Genomic DNA, 19,540 nt, shown 5'->3' on the forward strand with positions numbered 1-19,540 from the left:
CAATGATGAGTATAAGGAAATGTTTAAAAGGACTATCAATGTGTGCTAGGATTTTTTTCCCATCGAGAGTGACAAATTCAAATTGTATTGTGCTAAAGCTAACATGCAAAAAATCAAAATTCCTTGCAAATTCAAAAAATATTGGAAATTCTATGAAGAAGCTAAGGAGAAAGAAGAGTAAGCACTCCTTGGGACTTGTAGAATGACTTGAATCCAAAGATAAGCTAGTAGCTAAGAAAGTTCTCAAATTGGACAAGTAGGATGGGGAGGAACAATCCAAAGTTAATACAAATGAATGCACTATGCATTTGTAAACAAAAGCAAACTACTATGCATGAGCTTGGGAAACAAGCAATAATATTACTTACTATCATGTGCACAAAGAAATTAAAGCAATGGAGTTCAAAGAGAAGGTACTAGGAATAGAGTGCCGACTCCAAGAATTTAAAAGTACTACCAAATTTTAGCCTTGAAGAGGAGTTGCTTTTTAAATACACACTTCCTCCCCCCCCTCTCCTCCCAACAAAAGAAAAAAAGAAGAAGAAAAAGAGGTAATGCTCCAATACTTGAAAACACATAGTGCAAATTTATACCATGGAGAATTAATCCGAGACAGTCCCAGCAGCTAAAACTTCTATATCTACATCTCATAGTACAGATCTACATCTCCTGTCCTAGAGAAAGAATCTAATACTTGAAATTACACAATACAAAACTATACCACCAAAAAATAATAACAAGCTCACCATTCTTATTGCCGTCACTGCCTTCCTAGTTGTAGATGCAAGCCACTCTGCTCCCTCCTAATGGTGCACTGGCTTTCGTATGAACTTGTTAATGCTCTGAAGTAGTTTCCTAGCTGCAACCACTTCAGAGCATTAACATCAGGCTAAAAACACGATGGAAAACCTGTCACAGAGGGTGGCCATTGTTATCCATCCAGAGCGAGAAATTGAAATATTCTCCACATTGAGTGTCAGTTGCTCCCCTTGGTATGTAGATCAATTGCAGTGCCCACTACAGAGCTCCAAAAAACCCATCTGCTAAAATGCCTCAAATTGCCAGCTATTAATATGGAATACTTCACCAAGCTTGAGATGATCCCCCCCTTTATACACAAATCCACACTGTAAGAGATGCAATCCCTAATCAACAATCTAAAATTCGTGGAGTAAGATGTTTAAGTAATCTGCATCAGCCACTGCTGATCAGCTTCGTTCAATGTTGATTGCATGGTCACTGCTGAGCCGAGCAGCTACGTCAGAAGATGGCATGCCACTGCTGCTTGCCCCATCAGATGGAACTCTCACAAACACACTTCCATCCTGAACCTCGCTCACAACCCTTTCCTGCCACCTCCTACTCTCTTCCGATCTTCCTTCCGATCTTCTTGACAATTCAATATTAGCAGCATCCCGTGGCTGAACCCAATCCAGGGAACCAACTCTCCCCTCCTCCACAAGAAGGGAAGTCCGGCATATTGGACATGTGTCGTTCTTTGCTAGCCACTCGTCGATGCATTGGACATGGAAAGAATGATTACATACCGGCAACTGTTGCAGCTTTTCATTCAGTTGGTAATCACCGAGACAGACAGCGCATCTGAAAGAATGCATCCAAGCATAGACAAAATGAGAGTTGACTAGGGGGAAAAAAGGATGAGTCGAGCTTGCTTTCAACTATCCGAGATTGAAACAATTTCAGAGGTACAAATCTATTACTGAGGCGGAATTGATCCTCTCTAGAGGGCGAGACACAATGAGCTGTAGGCAAACTTGGAGTACTTACTGAGTGTCTTCGTGTTTGGCTGCAAACTTGTCATCAAAGGGAACAGTGGGCAATCTCTGTCTGAATGATTTGCTTAGACCATGATCAATGTGTGGCTGAAAGACAACAGCCAACGACAGCTCAAATCAATCCAACGGTTCCTTAACAGAAACTCGCAAGCTTGCTAACTGATTTGAAGATATTCGCATCTAACAAACGACAGCTCAAATCAATCCTAAGGTTCCTTAACGAAAACTCGCAAGCTTGCTAACTGATTTGAAGACATTCGCGAACTAGAAGTGACCTTCAAAGCAAGGCAAAGAGATGGATGATGAATTCATCTTTCTTACTGTGGCAAGAAGTCCTCCGGCGAACATGGGCACCCTCGTCTGCGATTGGATGCTTGCACTTCTGCGCCTCCGAAGGTAGAGCAAGCAAAAGAGAAGCAGCAAGAGGAAGGCGAAGAGAACTGGAGTGGCGAAGATGATGGTTTGATAGAGCTGCAGCTGAGGAGGGGTTGGGCAAGTCCCCGAGCAATCGGATACATTTCCCTGCTCAGAGGACATTCCGTCGAAGCTAAGGATCAAGCTCGCCTGCGCGACTGCCCGAAAAATCTCTTAGACTCGAGGAAGACAACGCACGGATCTGTGTGCTTTCCAGAGCTTTTGCTTATCAGCTCGCGAAGCCTTGCACAGTGCAAGCTTTTGCTTATACAATGCGAGAGAAGCAAGGAAAGGTCGCCACCGTCCTCCCCACCATTTCTCTCTTCTTCCTGTCGGAATCCAACGATTTTCTCTTTCCCTCGATTTGGGAGATGCTATGTTTGGCCTCCCTGGGAAGCTATGCCATGGTCCAATCCTTGCTTCAATCCTCGATACACTAGACAGCGCTTCAAAGTTCAATCCTCGCCTCCAATCCACGGTTCTGTGCAAGCCAGACGAGGACTCGAGGAGATTGCGGTTCAACCCGCTGACTCTTTCGATCGACGCAAACCTCAAATGCGGAAGGCAACGTAGAGGAGTAGTGGGAAGGCGAGATCTGTGGCCTCGCTTCCCTATGAAATGCTCTGGGAAAAAGGCGAGCTTTGTCCGATTCCCGGGAACCTATTTAGTCGTTGCGAAGAACTGGCACGCAAAGCAGAGCAGATCAACGCGATGAACTCGCTGCTGCAGTTGCTGTGGCTTCGTGTTCTTGTTTTTTTTTCGCGAGTGGGAAGCATTGACTTTGGCGTGCTCCTGCTCCTGCTCCTCGTCTTCAGCAGCATCAAATCATCGCAGCGCGACAGCAGGAATGAGGCATCTGCTACGTGGGTGCTTCACGATTCTGCACACTCTATCTTCCTCCCTCTCGGGCAGAGCGGCAAAGAAGAATGTCGCACTTTTCTCTCTCAGGCCCCCCCCCCCCCTCTATCTCTATCTCTCGCTCGCGAGCTCTCTCCACCTCTCTTCTCTCGACCTCGGTCACCTCTACATTCATTCTTCAGCCTCCGTGCATTGCTCCACTTCGCAGCCTTCCCTCCCAGTAGAGGTGCACATTGACGCTGCTCGATTCAATAAGCAAGCTTCGATTGCCATAGATTACCCAACTCCTGGATTGACCCAGGGACGTCAACAAATCAGATGAGCCCCTCCCGCGAAGAGGCACCCAAAGGAAAGTCCGCTCTGAAGCGTCATGGTGATTGCGGGCAGCAATGAGCGGCAGGAGAAGAAGGTGGAGCTACCATGCACGAGTTCGGAAGCTGCTGCAAAATGGGCAAAGGTTGATTGAGAGAAGGAGCCACACAAAAAGGAAGCAGAGCAGAAGAATTACTGAGGGGTGACGATGGACTGGAAAGGAAGGCAAGGAGCAAAGATGGAGAGGGAGGCAAGTGAAATGGGGAAAGCCATAGCTGGATATGGAGCTAGAAGAAGGGAGGCGCCATAGCTGGGCAGTTGCAAGCTCTCAAAACAAAACAAGCTGATGATGAAGAAGCTGATATTGATGATGAAGAAGAAGAAGTTGAAGTTGTTGTTATCATGTATTAAGAAGCCAAACATGAACTTGAAGAGCACACCCCCGCCCTTTAACTTCCTTTCATTTTTTTTTGAATCCATTCCTCTGCATTTAAACCTCCCATCATCTCCATTAACATCCACAAGAAGACAATTCACCACTATCATGCTCGTTTCATCCATCAAGTGCACACCTTGAAGAAGAAGATGGGCATTGGGAACTTGGAAGAACTTAGAAGATGAGGCCCAAATCAATACTAGCAGAAGAAGATGCGACTAAGATGAGGCCCAAATCCATCACTCCACACTGGCTCCTCCCTAAGTCTGCCCTTCGATTTTGCTAACACACATTCCTCGTCTCACCTCTCCAAGATTCCATGCACTTCCTCTTGCTCGTCACCCTCTGAGTTTGGTCTGCCACAAGTGTTGCAAACAAAAAAAAATTTGTGTACTTGTATCAAGGATTCAAAAGCCCACATAGACTTTTTCATAAGTGTGAACCTAATTCATGTGTATGGTGTAGCTCGAGCATTAGTCAATCCAATTCTTTAATGGCCTTACATTAATGGACTTATTCGCGGTTGGCTTCGCTCCAATTCATGCGGAGGGTGGGTAACTAATTCACTACATTTCCCCCAAAAGTTCACTATAGGGATAGATTTGCATTGGCAAGTTTTTAAAGTTTCATGAATACAACTATATGTGTGTGTGTGTGTGTGTGTGTGTGTGTACGTACGTACGTGTATGTATGTATAATGTATCTCTTTTACTCTCTAATTCATTATAGATTATCGTATTTAAGTTTTATTAAGTTTGTGGGTTTCTATGCTTTATTTCATGTAAGTTATAAGTTAATATCATGCATATATTCATAAACAAGCTTAAACTTGATTGAAAAATCCATGATAAAAAATAGTTATAATAGGGCTAATAGGCTTATTTATGTAATGATATCAACCCTTATCATTTTGATTAGATATATTTGAGTTTCTCCATGGAACTTAGGCCCTATAAAATTAGCAATTTTTTGTCTTGTATTGCTTTATGGTCTTGTACCTTAAGTTCATGTTGCCCTTCCTAACCATATCCATCCATCCATCCCATCCATTCAAAAGACCATATCTCCACTTGAGCATTGCTACAAACTTTGTTAAACAGAAATAGTAGGCAAGGTCTACATTACTAAATCATGTCATTTACAGGGCTACAACTTGTCAACCCTAATTCATGCTAGCACATCGACATAAGAAGCACGACAACTCTAGAAATCCAAGAATAACTGCATCCACAAGATGTTAGTTGAATTTTCCATTTAGGTGGAGATAATCATGGAAAGTAGTTTTGGAAAATCAAGATCATCCTAATCCCTTGATCAGTTTGCTAATGTAACTAGTTTGATAAATGATCTTGAATCTATGAACTAGTAGGCTGGAGTCCAAAGTCTATAATCATGTATGAAATTCGTGAAGGGGCTTCAATTTTCAAAGTCTTTTGGTATAAGAACTTCAATTTTTAGACTCTTTTTAGAGTGTTCGATTTGTGAGAGAGCTTTAATTTTTAGAGTCTTTTAGTATAAGAAACTTTGGAAGTTGTTTGCTCCGATGAGTAATTGTGGACAACTTCTATATAATGCAAGGACTACTCTCAAACCATTGTGGTGATTCACGTTCTATCAATTTCTTGGTGCACATGCACAAGCTTTACTAGCAACATTCAAATTGTGTTCTTGCACTAGCTAGCCCTCATTCCTTCCTCAAATGCACCTATAGAAGAACTTGGGACTAGGTGGTCAGTCCGTCCTTATGTCTCCTCAATCAAACCTAGCCTTGTTCTTTTATAGAATTTGAGACTTAGAATTAAGAAAGCTTCCAAGTTGATTCAAGAAGGTCAATATACTATATTCGATGTCATGATGACATAATAAAAAACCATTGGCAAAAAAAATCAAAAACCATGAAGAGGCTTCCTGTGCACATGCTTTGGTGCAAAATTCCCTTACCTCTTGGTAGCATGCAATTTACACTATCCTCAACACCCTTGTGCTCATTGTATTCACACATGCACATACTACTCTGATTTTTTCCAGTTTTCTTCTCAATTTTAGAAGCTATCATATGCACCAAACAAAATCCAAAAAGACCCTCTACTTACCCAGTGCAATTTAAGAGGGGATGTTGAGGATAGTGTCAATTGCACTATCTAGATAGGGTTCATAGGGCAAACCCTAACCCTAAGGGGTTCTCATGTATATAATCATGTTTATGTTCAATACAACATAGTGTATAGGTAGCTATATCATGTGCACTCCTCTCTGTCTCTCTCTCTCTCTCCACTTTATCAAAAGCAGTCCACGTCCTTCTTAAACATTCATTCAACATGTAAGGACATTGAGGCTCTGATTGATGCACTTCATCATGACAAGAGGTTTTGATTGCATGAGTATTTTATGGGTGGATGAACTTTCTATTAGATAATCGTTACATTCCAAGTCAAATTCCAAGAATAGCTATGTGGAGTCGTGTGCAACATGTGGTGAAAGGATATTCAAAACAAGAATTACAAAGTGATGCTCTCAAGATATACTATCACCAACATAATTCTATCCTTCTTTTGCATGTGTTGTTTGTGTACATCAAATGTTTATGCTCATTCCAGTTCAAATTTTGGGGTATGGTTGTTATTGTGGGTGTGGTTGTGGTTCTGATGGATGTAGAAGAATACTCAAATTTTGGCTAGCCATAGCCTTATTTTCAAATGTCAATGTGCCTCTTGCCTTCATCGGTTAGCATCTAGAGGTGAACTAGGCTCAAAGATCTAATAGTTGTTTCTAACGTGATGCAAAAAACCTAAAGGTCAAAATAGAATCACAAGGCATATTTTTGTTTGCGACTACTATTGGACCCAAGTCTTATAAGTGGACTTAAATTTATTTGATAAAATCAATTTATAGAATAAGATCAGTATAGGACAAAAAAAAATTATCTCCTCTAAAAGATTAAAAAGAGGTGGTTGGATGGGTGTTCTACTGTAGCTTTGGACTCAAATGAATGTATTGATGACCTTGTTTATGATCATGGTGAGTCAAATGGATGTAACGTGCCCAAGATGGGCCATGAACGAGTAGTCATGAAGGACCACTTGGATAAGCAAATGACATGTTGGTGAGCCAAGGAGAGCTCAAATATTGGTGCCTAGGATGAGGCATGTGTGAGCCATGTTAATGTGTTTAAGTGGCACACATTTGCACGCTCATGTGAGAAACCAGTGTGCATTGAGTTATGTCTATATTGAGCCCATGTTTGAAGGTGGTAGGTGTGCTCACCTAGAATATGAGGAGTGATAGGAGCTCACTATTGAGTGGCAAGGATTCATGATTTTTTGAGTGTGTCAAGGGTTAAAGCTTAAATATTTCGGGAGGGTCGCATGAGAGTTCACCTTTATAAGATTGTGGGAGGGACCTTGAGTGAGCCCTATTGTTCACTTATGGGAGAGAGTTGAAAAATAAGCTAGAGTAGGAGCAAGTGCTAGAGTGGATGCATGATGTATGTACAAGTGTAAGAATGTTGTGAGAGGATCGACTGTTTTGTAAGTTATGTGAGGTGTGCAACGGTGATTGGGTAAAAAATATTCTACATAGTAGGATAGATGACATTGAGTGATAGAAGACGTAGCATTTTAGTGAGTGATTTAAGAAATGAAATAGAGGATAAAGTCCTTGTGGCTATAAAACAATGTATTTGGCTTAGTTGATCTCAATGATGAATGGAATCCTTTGGTACAATCTAGTCATTATTTTTCATATGTGTGATCCAAGTCATGATGAGACAACATGCCAAAGATCAAGCTTGTAATAAGGTGATGACAACAATGTGTTGGAAATAGGCAAGAGGATTTACAAAGGCTAATATATGTGTAGGAACCAATGCCACAAATAGTCGACAATGTAACTTTACAAGGGTAATATGTGAAATGCAAATATGTGCAACTCTTTGGAATCCAAAAGAAGATCACTCTACCAAGTGTATCACTAATGTGATGAATAGCCCAATACCAAGTGTATCATTAATGTGATGAACTACCCACTACTAAGTAGTGAGTTGGTATGTTAGATGTATAAATATGAACACCAATGATAGATCCAAGGGACTAACTCCATTAGGTGCTAATTGGGTGTTTTGGGCATGCCTCACTTGGATTGGTGGAGTATGAGCTCCTTTAAGAATGTACTACTCTACAACTAGACTACACGTTGATATGTGAAATGCAACAAATGATTTTATCTCTATTCATTTTTTGTGTTGGTTTGAAGAGGTAAGAATGGGGTAGGATATAGCTCTATATTTTAAACATTAAGTCTAAATTTTGAGGAAGGGAATGGTAAGAAAATGCATCCCATCTTTATCTCCTGCATGAACAATCAAACAGTCTCCACCTCGATCTCTTCCTTCTCTTTGCATTTCTTTCCATTCATATCGTGCTATTCCTCTATCTTCCTCGTCCACTACAAGCAATCACTGTTGCCTCTCCCATTTAACAGTGTGGTGATCACACTAAGATAGCCAAGTCACCAGCTGATACAGAATGAGTGCGACTCTCAGAGGAAAAGGGGGTGAAAAGCATTCGTAAGCAAAGCCTTAAGCCATGAAAGATAGATCACGAGCGAGCAAGAGAGAGTGAATGAGGTATTTGTGTTTATTATTAGATCTGTACAGATGTGAAATCATATTCAACTGTGCTCATGTGCATAAGGGTCTAGTGCATTGCAAGATTGTAAAAGATGTGAGGGCTTGGGATCTTATGAAATGGATTTTGAAGCCTTAAGATTGGTTATGGTCGTGGAGGCAATGATTATGAGGAACAAAGTTAGATCATATGAATCGGTTGATAGTAATGGAATTGCAATTTAAGCATTGATCCCTAGTAATGGTGTTAAAATGGAGACAGACATTGAAAAGACCAACAATATCCATGACAACAATATTTCAATGTGCATGAAAATGGATGTGGATGCAAATAGCACTGAAAGCTTGAATAGGATTATTGACTTTTTAGATGTAAGTCCATGTCTAGATTTAGAAGGAATGGAAAAGTTTAATCCAAATGCAAATGAATCAGACATGAAGGATTTAGATCTTAGGACAAATCAAGTCATGGAGGAAGTTCAAGATCATTCAGTGGCCAAAGAAGTGTAAAAGGAGGCCGTGAAAGTGGAAGAGTAGAATTCAAAATGGCCTTCGAGATCGGACATGCCCACAAGTACATGTGAAGGAAATCGAGTACAAGAGGCATGTATACAATTTGTCATCTAAATGCATCCACGAAGAAGATGAACTTTGGAAACAAATGCAAGATGCGAGAGCTATATCCCAAGCTAGGGAAGCAGTTGCTCATAAAGCGAAGGCTAGAGGTAGAGAGGGGTTTGAGAAATTTGGCCAAGTTTATAGAAGTTGAAGTGGAATTTCTTAATTGAGACCTTGTCTGCCTATTGACATTAGTATGATCTGACTTGGGGGCTCTGTCACCTTGATAATTTTGTCATGCAGGCATCCAACCTTGCCTCTACATAGATCTCAACTTTCTGTTGGATTCAGAAAAGCTTATGAACTTAGTTGTTGTGATGATGGTCATGATGAGAGACATGCAAGAGCTCGACGTCCCTCATCACCATCTCTTCTTCAACCTTCCTCACCATCTCGTGTTTGAGATACTATCATGCCTCCCCATGCTCAAGCTCTTGCAACTCTGCCTCATCTAAAAGTAGTGGAATTCCTTGTTGCAATCCCCTAATTTTCAGCGTTCATGGGTTACCGAAGCTCCAGGCAAGAGTGTTGGTTCATCAAGACTAGACATTGTGATGAGACAGAAATCAAAGCCTCCATCCCCATTTCAGGAAGATGGTTACGAACTCCTCTTCGGGCCTCCATTGTTTTCGATAGAATGGAGAGAATTCCATGGTTGGGCAATGAGGTATGGGCATACGAGAGGGATCATTTGTTAAAGATCATACGGGACATTTGTCCAAAAACAAAAGCAAAACTACCTTGGTATTTTTCTCTTTGCTTGTGTGTAACCTGCTCATTTGTCCCTACACATGCAGGCTCCATCTAAACCCTCCATAGGATGTCCGCCACTACTTCCTATATCGAGTCTGTGCTCGTGTATATCTTCCTCATGAGCGACTTCAAGATGCTGCCTCTGATTTTACACTAGGAAGTAGTGCTTATCGATACTTGCTCATCCTATCACCAATTTTTACCATGTCATCCTGGTTGACAAAGAGCCTAGTCTACCTAATTGCAAAATTGCAAATGCAAATTTCTACTTACAAAATGCAAAGTGCTATCTACTTATATGATACAATAAAAAGCTTATTTCATTTCTAATATTTAAAGTCAATATTACTTTCTTTGATTGACAATCTTTGTAAAATGTCTCCATTGAATTAGGGAATTGCGGGTCATTCGTTGGACTTTGATCTACAAGGACATAAATAAAATAGTTACTTCTACTTCTGCACTTCACAAAAATGAAAAAAAAGTAACATGTTCTTTTCTGAAAGTTAATATGAGAAGCAAATTCTCTCTTTTGCTTACATTCAAAAAAATAACAGATGATTGTAATCGAGTTTTTTCTTATGGCAATTCATTGATAAATTTCTAATAAAATGCCCTCAATACATTTTGAAAACCCAATATTGTGTCTTTAATGGCAAAACATAATTTAACACAGGTTCTTTCATTAAGTTAAGATTAACAATGTCATTACTAGAATTAGATATCCCATCATATGACCTAAATGCAAAGTGCTATTTTGCCACATTCAAAGTGCTATGTGCCAAATGTAAAGTGCTATTTACCAAATTCAAATTTCTATGTGCTAAATGCAAATCGATATGAACCCAAGGAAGGGCATGTTCCTTGGTCTTATAATTCTTGGAGAGGAAGTGTGCCAACTCTCCCCCCACACAAATGTGTAGTTAGGTGCTAATTGCAAAGTTCTACGTGCCAGATGCAAAGTGCTATATGCCAAATTCAAATTGCTATGTGCTAAATTTAAATTGCTCTATGCTGGATGCAAATTGAAATGAGCCCAAGGAAAGGCACGTTCCTTGGTCTTATAATTTTTGGAAAGGAAGTTTGGAAACTCTCCCCCCACGCAAATGTGTGAATATGTGTTGAATGCAAAGTATGTATGAAATGCGAAGTGTAAAGTGCTATAAACCAAATTCAAAATTCAATTATCTTTCAAAAAAAGTATGGTCATATGCTTAATGCAAATTGCTATTTACAAAATGCAAATTGCAATCTACTTCTATAATACAGTAACAACTTATCTCATGTCTAATATTTAAAGTCAATTTTACTTTCTTTGAATTACAATCTTTGTAAACTGCTTCAAATTTATTTTGCAACTCTCCTCCCACAAAAATGTGTGGTTATGCGCTAAATGCAAAGTGTTGTGTGCTAAATTCATATTGCTATGTGCTTGCTTTGTGATGAATGCAAATTGACATGAACCCAAGGATGGCCACATTAGAGAGAAAGTGTGTCAACTTTTGCCCCACACAAATGTGTCATTATGTGCTAAATGCAAAGTACTATGTGTAGAATGTTAAGTGCAGATGCAAAGCGCTGGTAACCAAACCGTTCCTTCAAATTAAATTACAAAATTCAATGAAAACATATTCTCTGTCAATACAACTACCTACCCAGATCTAGTTGGTCCTACTCTATTGTTGGGGGAGGTAGTCTTTTATTCAAAGAGTATCACCATCTAAGTTTCTAGTGGATGTTTATCTTTTAGAGGAGGTGGTGAAAGTTGCTAATCATCTCTTGGGATTCCAAGTAGGTTATCTTGATTTTTGTTGTTTGATAGATTTTTCTAGGGATGCCCTAGATTTGTGGGAGGTTGGTCCTCTAAATGGGGGGGAGGTTGATGATGATGATGATCATCATCATTAATCTCTATTTGGGTTATCTCTCCGTCAACTTGGTGAATCCAAACATGTCAATAGCTTCATCGAGCAAGTGTACCATGGATTGCAATCAATGTTACAAAAGTCAAGGATGGATTCCATGTTGTTTGTGACTACGATCAATTTTTTATTTTCTTTTCCGTCATCAATTTTGCTGATTTGTATGGTGATTTTCAAGCGTTAATAGAAGTTCTTTTCTTTGGAAACAAAAAAGGAATTACCTCTATTTTTATGAGTTCCTTGAATGTCGATGTCGAATCTTGATGATCGCCTTGATTTCTTTTTTTGTTATTTATGTTGAGGTTGATATCCACCACCTCTGTTGGATGCTTTGCCACTTTTCCTCCTTGTAGTTGAGTTGTAAAGCCTTGCTAACTACTTTGTCCTTTCCTATCTTGAATTGCCTGAACAAAATTAATTGTAGCTTTTTGAGTTTAAAAGGCTATGTTTTGTACCAAGTTTTCATAACATTCTCCAAGTAAAGTGTTGATGCCTTTGATTGTGAACACATACAATGAATAATCTCATTGGTTTGTCAAAATCTTTTATTGATTTTATTTTTAAATGTTAGAACTCTTAACATATTCTTGACTACATACAATGTTTTAAACATGTCTCAAGTACCAAGTTTTCATAACATTCTCCAAGTAAAGTGTTGATGCCTTTGATTGTGAACACAATCAATGAATAATCTCATTGGTTTGTCAAAATCTTTTATTGATTTTATTTTTGAATGCTAGAACTCTTAACATATTCTTGACTACATACAATGTTTCAAACATGTCTCATTAATGTTTTGAATGTGTTTAGTCATCCAAACATGGCATCTTGTACATTTTCTTTGATAAAATGATGCACATACGACATTTGTCACAATTGAATTGATATTTTACAATGGAAATATTAATCTTTGGATCAGCCTATTGGTCTAGACAAACAATCATCTACATATTCCCATCCGCCTTGAAGAACAGTGATGGTGTCCATTATGTACTTCCATGTACCATGAGTATTATTATTGAGAATTGTTAACCACTCAAAGTTATTTTGCTTATCAAATTGACTTTGGTTGTGAAGATACTCTCATAGAATACTGAAAAAGTCCTCTTTTATGTTAAAATTTAAGTTTGAGCTAGTGATATTAATGAGACTTTCAATGTCCTCAATGCTCACAAACCATGAATAAAGCCAAGCACTATTTTAGATTGGCTTTTGGTGTTGAAACTTGGATGCAATGAGCTAGAGTTCTTTTTTTAAAATCCAATCATGAAGTAGAATCCTTTTACAAAGAAGATAGGGTGCTTGAACGCCATTTGGAGAATCGATTGAGAAACATGAATGTTAGTTGGAGAATCGATTGAGAAACATGGCTAGAAGATGCCTTAAAATCAATAAAAAATGACTCCCTTGGATAGAAGTATGAAAAAAGACCATTAGTGGTTGAATTAGAGGAGCAAGTGGTTGAACTAGTGAAAAATAGCTTTAATTCTTTAGTAAGGGAAGTGGTTGAACTAGTGATTTGAGGAAGGGAGGTAAAAAAAGGGTTTAATAAGTGAAAGGAGCCAATAGGAGAGAAATGGACTCAAGCAGAGCCTCATAAGGATTTGACTAGAAAAAGGGTGAACTTGTCAATCCTTTGGCTAATGGTAGTTCTTTGAAATGGCATTTTCAATTTGGGGATCCATTTAGAGGTAGTTAATGCATCTCTTTCACCCAATGGCACAAATTAGGTGCCTATTTCTAGCATAAGATCTAGAATCTCATCCAAGGGCATGCATTGCATGCATATCAAAGGAAAAAAACCTTTAAAATGTAAAAACTCCGATGCTAATATTGACGCTCATGCCCATGCTTAAACAAAGGCTAATATCGATGCTTAGTTCAAGTAAATTTACTTATATCTATTTCAAAGCCCATCAAATTTCCAATATAAGTGTCAAAAAAGAGCATCGATAAAGCTTCCTTTTCTTATAGTGTACGAGGAGGAGAGGTATTCTCATTATCAATCCTTGACACATTAGCGACAATTAATGACCTCCAATCTACCATTCTAGACCTTAAATACAAGCACGAAGTTGACAAAGGGAAAGGAGGGCCACATATAATTTAGGCAAATATTATTGAGGTGCCAATCTCCCCTCGTCCTCAAATTAGGTGCATGAATTACAAAAAATAGAAAAAAAATATTGAACTAGAAAATTTGACTGTGCAATTGGTAGCTTCAATCATTCTTGGCACTTGAGCAACCACATGAAAATGGACTTTTACATTGTAATCACTAACAAGGTAGTACCAAATCAGCAACATGAAACCCTCTATTGCGTTTCTTTTTCTTTGGATATATGGCATATTCTTCATGTCACACTAGAGATAATGATAATTATATCAATCATAATTGTGTGATAAAAATAGCTTTTTCATCTTACAATGCTTACGAGAAATAAAATGATGTCAAACTGCAACTATCTTGATTGTTTCCATTGTCCAAGCTTCAAGGCGTCGAACTTGGACTGGTTGAGTACCATTGTTAAACACAAATAAATGGGCTGCCTCGTCAATAGCTATTGTGGGGTACACACGCGATGTTATACAAACTTGTCCTCCTTGTGCAAATGTCTCCACCATTGAATGGTCCACCTGTACCCATAACATATACCTAGATGAATCCAGCAACATTCCCAAACTCATCCTCTAAAAACACAACATAGTGCAATTTCATACGCCACTGCATTCATGAGCATGCATATTGCTACAAATTAGCTTGAATACACAACATTAAAGAAAGGGGTTACCATGAAGTGCACACGTATGTAAGATTTGAATTTTCAAACAAGTTGCATACCAAAACACGTACATATAGTGACTTTTCATTTCTTGAGATAGAAGCGAAACTCCCATAATTTGTCTTGTCAAGATCTACTGCCAAAGAAGACCTACAAAACAATAAGAAGTTAAAAAACATCTAGGAAGCTTCCCATAATCTAGTTAAGCATTAGAAGCTTAGGGGATTTCATGCTAGAAGATAATGGTTGGTGTAGGTGCGGCACTTCGTAGTTTCAAGTACGATGATGCGTGCAAATGTACAAAATATATCCCATTGTACAAATTCAGATTTTTGTTGTTCTAAATTCAATAAAATGCAACTATACATGCTTGGATAGTGAATTTAGGACACCACAAGGCAAGAACTAACCCATACTGCACAAGGAGTAGGGTGTAGCATAGGAGGCATAAATCCCTTATGGATGGGCAAAGATGATTTATGGGAGCCTATATGTGAGGTAAGGAACTCAAGACAGGCAAGGATTCTATAGTACAAGCTTGGTACTAAATCAAACTTGACACAAACAAACACAGAATGAGGGTAGCATAAAGATATACCTTTGTAAGACTAGAACATATCCAATAGTTACAAATTTAGATTTTTTGTTGGTCTAAAGTCTGAAATTCTACAAAGAAAATAAAAGAGACAACTAAAGAGAAAAAAAATGAGGTAACAAAAAAAAAAACAAAAAAACAAAAGGTAGACATACTTAGCAAGCAAAGCAACACTTACGTCGTCTTCAGTGCCAAAGCATAAGCAGCTATACTAGGTTTCTAGATACCCGTAGAATCTCTTGGGCAAACCCAATGCTAACTAAATTACGTCGAATAAACACAAGAGAAGGATAGCAAGAAATAAAGAAGAAAGGAAGAAGGTGACTAAGCAAAAATAAACAAACAAATCAAGAAACAAAATCGACCAAAAAACAAGAATAAAATCTCTCTCCCTCTCTCTCTCTCATGTAGGAATAGGAATGAAAGAAAGAATTTACAGAATGAATGAATTAGTTATAACCTAAAAAAGTAAATGAAGCTCTTACACTTATGTACTGCTTCCTTCCTAACTTAGAAAGCACATGCATACTCAATCAAACTCTCTTTTGAAACTAAAGAATATAAGAGATAAGAAGTAGAAGATAAGAGAATTGAAGTAGAAGTACCTTCAACTGAAGCAGCAATACTGCAAAAAAGCAGCAGCAGGAGAAAAAGTGGAACACGAGAAAACCCACCTTGTGTACTTTGCAGAAGGAAGGACCTACAAAGAACTCAAACGAAGTCTATACTTTCTTTGGGCTTGACATTCTCTATACAACAGGGACACTATGCATAAAGATGTTGATAGCAAATCAAATGAGAACTATAAGGTTGACAGAAAAGTATAGGAGAATGTGCACGATTAATTAAAAAACAGCTCGTTTCTTGATTCAGGTTTGTGTGATTAAAGATCAAATGTTGCTGGTCTTGGAAAGCACCAAAGGTTGGAAACAAGGACCTGCTTTGATCACTGCAAACTAAAGCTTTCCACCCATCCTTGCTTGAAACAACATAGAAAAATACAGCAGTTTGCTCCAGTTGATCATGTGATGCAAGAACCAGCAGCCCAAAAGGCCCAAGTAAACCACTTCTAGACGCTCCTTTTTGACTGCAGATTAGTTGAGCGTTGTCAGCATCCACATTTGCTACACTCTCTGCTTGGTAAAGGTCTGGCAAGTCAAAAGCCACATTGATATCCAGCTGCGTATCCTCACCACATGCATATAAAGCCTTAGCACGACACTCCAAAAATGAGACTGAATGCTTCACATGGTTGAACTCAGAGGGAAATCCTTGCAGAAATCGAAAGAGATCAATGAATTACCTGAGCTCCTTGTATGCCCTCAACCTCTACAACTGAGCCCCTCTCTAGTTGCAAGTGGCGTATTATTTCATTCTTCTCATGCAAGGTCTGTATTTCTTCTATTGGCCATTGCAAAAGCCTGTTTTTCGTCTTCCTATCCAACCATACCATCCTTGGAAATGCCTACAAACAAAATGTATAGACGTTTCTCACACGAATTAACAAAAGTGAAAGCAGCATTGCATAGCATCATCAGTTTATCTGGTTACCAGCAAGTTGGGCCAAATCATCACCTGAACTGAAGCCCAACCCTTGGCAATATCAGCTGAAGTAGAATCCGATTCATTTACCCATCCAAAAAGAATGCGCCGACCTTTCTTGTCATCATAAAACGTCTTCGATGCATAGTACTTTCCATAGTCATATAGTAATTCGATTCCAATGTCAATTTCAGGAATGAAAGAATCAAGACTGGTAGCATATGTGCCCAACGCATAATGGTCACGGCTACCAAAGCTGACTTTCAGCACATGCTTCACGCCAGGTCCATTGGCTGAAGTGTTGACACCTTTTTTATAACCTACAGGTACTGGATAGAAGTCGGGGCACTCCCACATTCCAGTCAACGGGACACTGTACAAAGGATGATCCACTTTTGTCCAGTGTATAAAATCTGAACTCTTGTACAGTAAAGCAAGGCCCCCTTTTTCTCTTTGGGAACCTACGAGGATTCTCCACTTCCCATCTGCACCGACCCAACCTGTCGTAGGGTCACGAAAGTTTGTACTGGCTATCTCTGGAGGAGCGATCAATATCGGATTCTCAGGAATTTTCACCCATTTGCGCAGCAGTGGATCATTATAATCTGCTGGAATCGCCATAACTTGCATCTGATCTTGTTTGTTGCTCTCGCCCGTGTATAGAATCACAGGTTTATCTTTTGCAATGAGGGTTGCGGAACCTGACCAGCAGCCGTCGAGATCATACCATTGATCCGGAACCAGAGCTGGTTCCAGGGACTGCCAATGAATGAGATCTTCAGATACGGCATGCCCCCACGTAATGTTCCCCCAAACAGCAGCATAAGGGTTCCACTGGTAGAAGAGGTGGTAGTAGCCTTTGTAGAACAACGGTCCTGCAGAATCGAAATTTTAGGGATGAGTCCAGTGAAAGCAACAAGGAACGATGCTCGGAGGCCAAATATCTTCAAAATCTCATCAAAATCTCAAGATCGTCACAAAGACGGATCGAAATTTTGAAAAGCTTCGCAAAGTTCATTGCCTTTCTGGTCACTGTTTCTTTCGCAGTACCGTGCAGGAGCAAGGCGGAGTAAGAGACTCCATCAGCTAAAGATGGGCATGGTCGAGACATCGCACACCGTTCCCCCAATCTTAGTCTCGATGCTTAGCGATCCCGAGGACATGATGCGAACAGGCAGCGAAAAGCGTAACTGGAGCGCCGTTTACAACAAAAAGGCTTATTTCGTCTCGTAAGGCATACTACAAACCTGAACGAGCAGCATGTCAAGAAGGAGCAGAAAATGGGGAATAGGGAGCGCTTACCATTGGGATCTGAAAGCGTTGGAGGCAGCGAGCGGGAGTGGGAGGTAGCGAAGCGACACAAGAAAACACAAGAAACAGGGGTGAGCAGAACAGGGTCGAAAAACCTGCAAAGAGGAGAGTGAAGGAAGAAAGAGGAGAGGAGCGTACCGTTGATCCAATTGTGTGAAGGTTGGAAGTGGAAAGAGGTGCGGGAGGAGGCAAAGACGAGCGAGAAGAAGAGGAAAAGGAGAAGGAAGAAGAAGATGGAGGACGCCATAGCCATAGCGAAGGCCACAGCGAGAAGGTTATTAGGGCTGGCTTTGGCAACGATTTCCGAAACAAGAAAATGTTTAGAAAATGGAACGATGACCAGTAGCATTTACGACAGTTACGATTTACGACAATTACGCTTTACGACAGTTATAGGAACTCGTCCTGGGAGCCTTTTCTGAACGCCACGGTGGCCTGTGAACCTGGACTGTTCGATTGCTCCGGTTCAACAACATGCCCTCCTGTCACAAACCACAACTTTCGACGTATTCGAACTCAAGTCAACAGTCACACGCACAAAGAGGTTCGATTTTGTACAAGCCGCATCCACGTTTGCTTTGTTGCAATGCACATTGGTGTAGCTGATAAGAGCGTTGTCATGCGAGGCCAGCGATTGAAGAGCGTATCTCCAGTTCGATTCTGGAGAGGCAGTTTGGCAGGGAATGTAATTATCGCCCTTCCTCTGGAGGAGGAACGCCGCCTCAACCCTTGTGTGGACCCCACCATCCCCCACCGGTGACAGGGACTGTCAGTAGCCATTCAGCCACCACGTGGCAGCCATTCCATCCCATGCATGCATGACTGTGTGCCATGAGTTTTCACCTCTCACCCCTGCAAACCATCTTTCACCACTGCTTTTCACTCCTCCCCTCTGTCATCTCCTCCTCGATGGAGCGCCCTCCCGACTGCGGCTTCACCTTCTGCCCTCCCAACCTCACCTTCACCGCCAGCTCCCTCCCGCCATCCACCTCCATCGCTGACTTCACCTCCACGTCCAACACGCCTCGCATGGCCTTCTCCTTCCCGCCCCGTTCCCAGCCTCGCCGCCATCTTCAAGGCTATTCAAGGCTGCAAGATGGTCCTCGTAGGGCAGCTATGCCCCTCCTCTACAAAAGCCATCGCCATCTTCTCCAGCTCTCCACGACCATCTCCTTCCCCACCATGCACAAGTCTACCACTTTTCTGTTCGCATTTTTCGTCCTCATGGCAGGGTGGAGCTTCTTTAGCGTTACGTCCTCTCAGCACTTCTTTGCCACCATCGATCTGAATGATGACACTCCCTTTGACGGGTCGGGTTTGTGGAGTGATCGTGAAACGATGGACGGCTCTAGAGACAGCGCCGACCCTTGCCTGTCTTATGGAGGGGCTTCGCATTCATTCTCTGGCCTCCTCTGCCAATACTTCTCACCCCCCTCCTCTCCATAATGCACCCGTGCTGCTCGCTCTCCTCCACAGTCTCTTGCGCCCCGCTCTTCTCCCTTCACCTGCGTCACGAACGTGCATGCTCCTGCTACGAAATGAGTGGCTTGTAAGCCCTCCTCTGCCTGTGTTGTTG

General features: G+C 40.6%; 2 protein-coding genes across 3 annotated transcripts; both read right to left on the reverse strand.

The window, feature by feature from the left end:
- Positions 1 to 1,208: 1,208 nt before the first annotated feature.
- On the reverse strand, positions 1,209 to 2,333 carry LOC147882480 (RING-H2 finger protein ATL58-like). The gene is made up of 3 exons (XM_087401077.1): positions 2,118 to 2,333; positions 1,789 to 1,883; positions 1,209 to 1,602 (listed from the first exon to the last, which is right to left on the reverse strand). Exons 1-3 carry the CDS (start codon positions 2,331 to 2,333, stop codon positions 1,209 to 1,211), a joined length of 705 nt encoding a protein of 234 aa, XP_087257203.1.
- An 11,541-nt stretch (positions 2,334 to 13,874) lies between these two features.
- Positions 13,875 to 18,268, reverse strand: LOC147882481 (beta-fructofuranosidase, soluble isoenzyme I-like). 2 transcript variants are annotated; one of them, XM_087400351.1, is made up of 7 exons: positions 18,103 to 18,268; positions 17,956 to 17,964; positions 16,687 to 17,528; positions 16,415 to 16,576; positions 16,049 to 16,290; positions 14,576 to 14,666; positions 13,875 to 14,370 (listed from the first exon to the last, which is right to left on the reverse strand). In XM_087400351.1, the coding sequence occupies exons 1-7, from the start codon at positions 18,215 to 18,217 to the stop codon at positions 14,185 to 14,187; spliced, it is 1,647 nt and encodes a 548-aa protein (XP_087256477.1). In that variant the 5' UTR covers positions 18,218 to 18,268; the 3' UTR covers positions 13,875 to 14,184. The 2 variants fall into 2 exon arrangements, with proteins under 2 accessions (XP_087256477.1, XP_087256478.1); XM_087400352.1 differs by lacking the exons at positions 17,956 to 17,964; positions 18,103 to 18,268 and adding an exon at positions 17,704 to 17,819.
- Between the last annotated feature and the right edge of the window lie 1,272 nt (positions 18,269 to 19,540).

Source organism: Dipteris shenzhenensis, chromosome 29, assembly GCF_047967505.1.
Source record: "Dipteris shenzhenensis isolate YYH24624 ecotype China chromosome 29, Dip_SZ_1.0, whole genome shotgun sequence".
NCBI lineage: Eukaryota > Viridiplantae > Streptophyta > Polypodiopsida > Gleicheniales > Dipteridaceae > Dipteris > Dipteris shenzhenensis.

Bases quoted from the DNA above. Each gene is read 5' to 3' on its own strand.
- LOC147882481 (XM_087400351.1), bottom strand. From the start codon at position 18,217: ATGGCTATGGCGTCCTCCATCTTCTTCTTCCTTCTCCTTTTCCTCTTC. The intron at 16,577-16,686 runs GTGATGATTTGG...TTTTGTTTGTAG, and splicing joins AGGGTTGGGCTTCAGTTCAG to GCATTTCCAAGGATGGTATG. The intron at 14,667-16,048 runs GTCCTTGTTTCC...ATTGTTTTGTAG, and splicing joins GTTTGCAGTGATCAAAGCAG to GTCTTCTTTGGCAGTAGATC.
- LOC147882480 (XM_087401077.1), bottom strand. From the start codon at position 2,333: ATGTCCTCTGAGCAGGGAAATGTATCCGATTGCTCGGGGACTTGCCCA. The intron at 1,884-2,117 runs GTAAGAAAGATG...GTTGTCTTTCAG, and splicing joins CCGGAGGACTTCTTGCCACA to CCACACATTGATCATGGTCT. The intron at 1,603-1,788 runs GTAAGTACTCCA...GCATTCTTTCAG, and splicing joins GCCAAACACGAAGACACTCA to ATGCGCTGTCTGTCTCGGTG.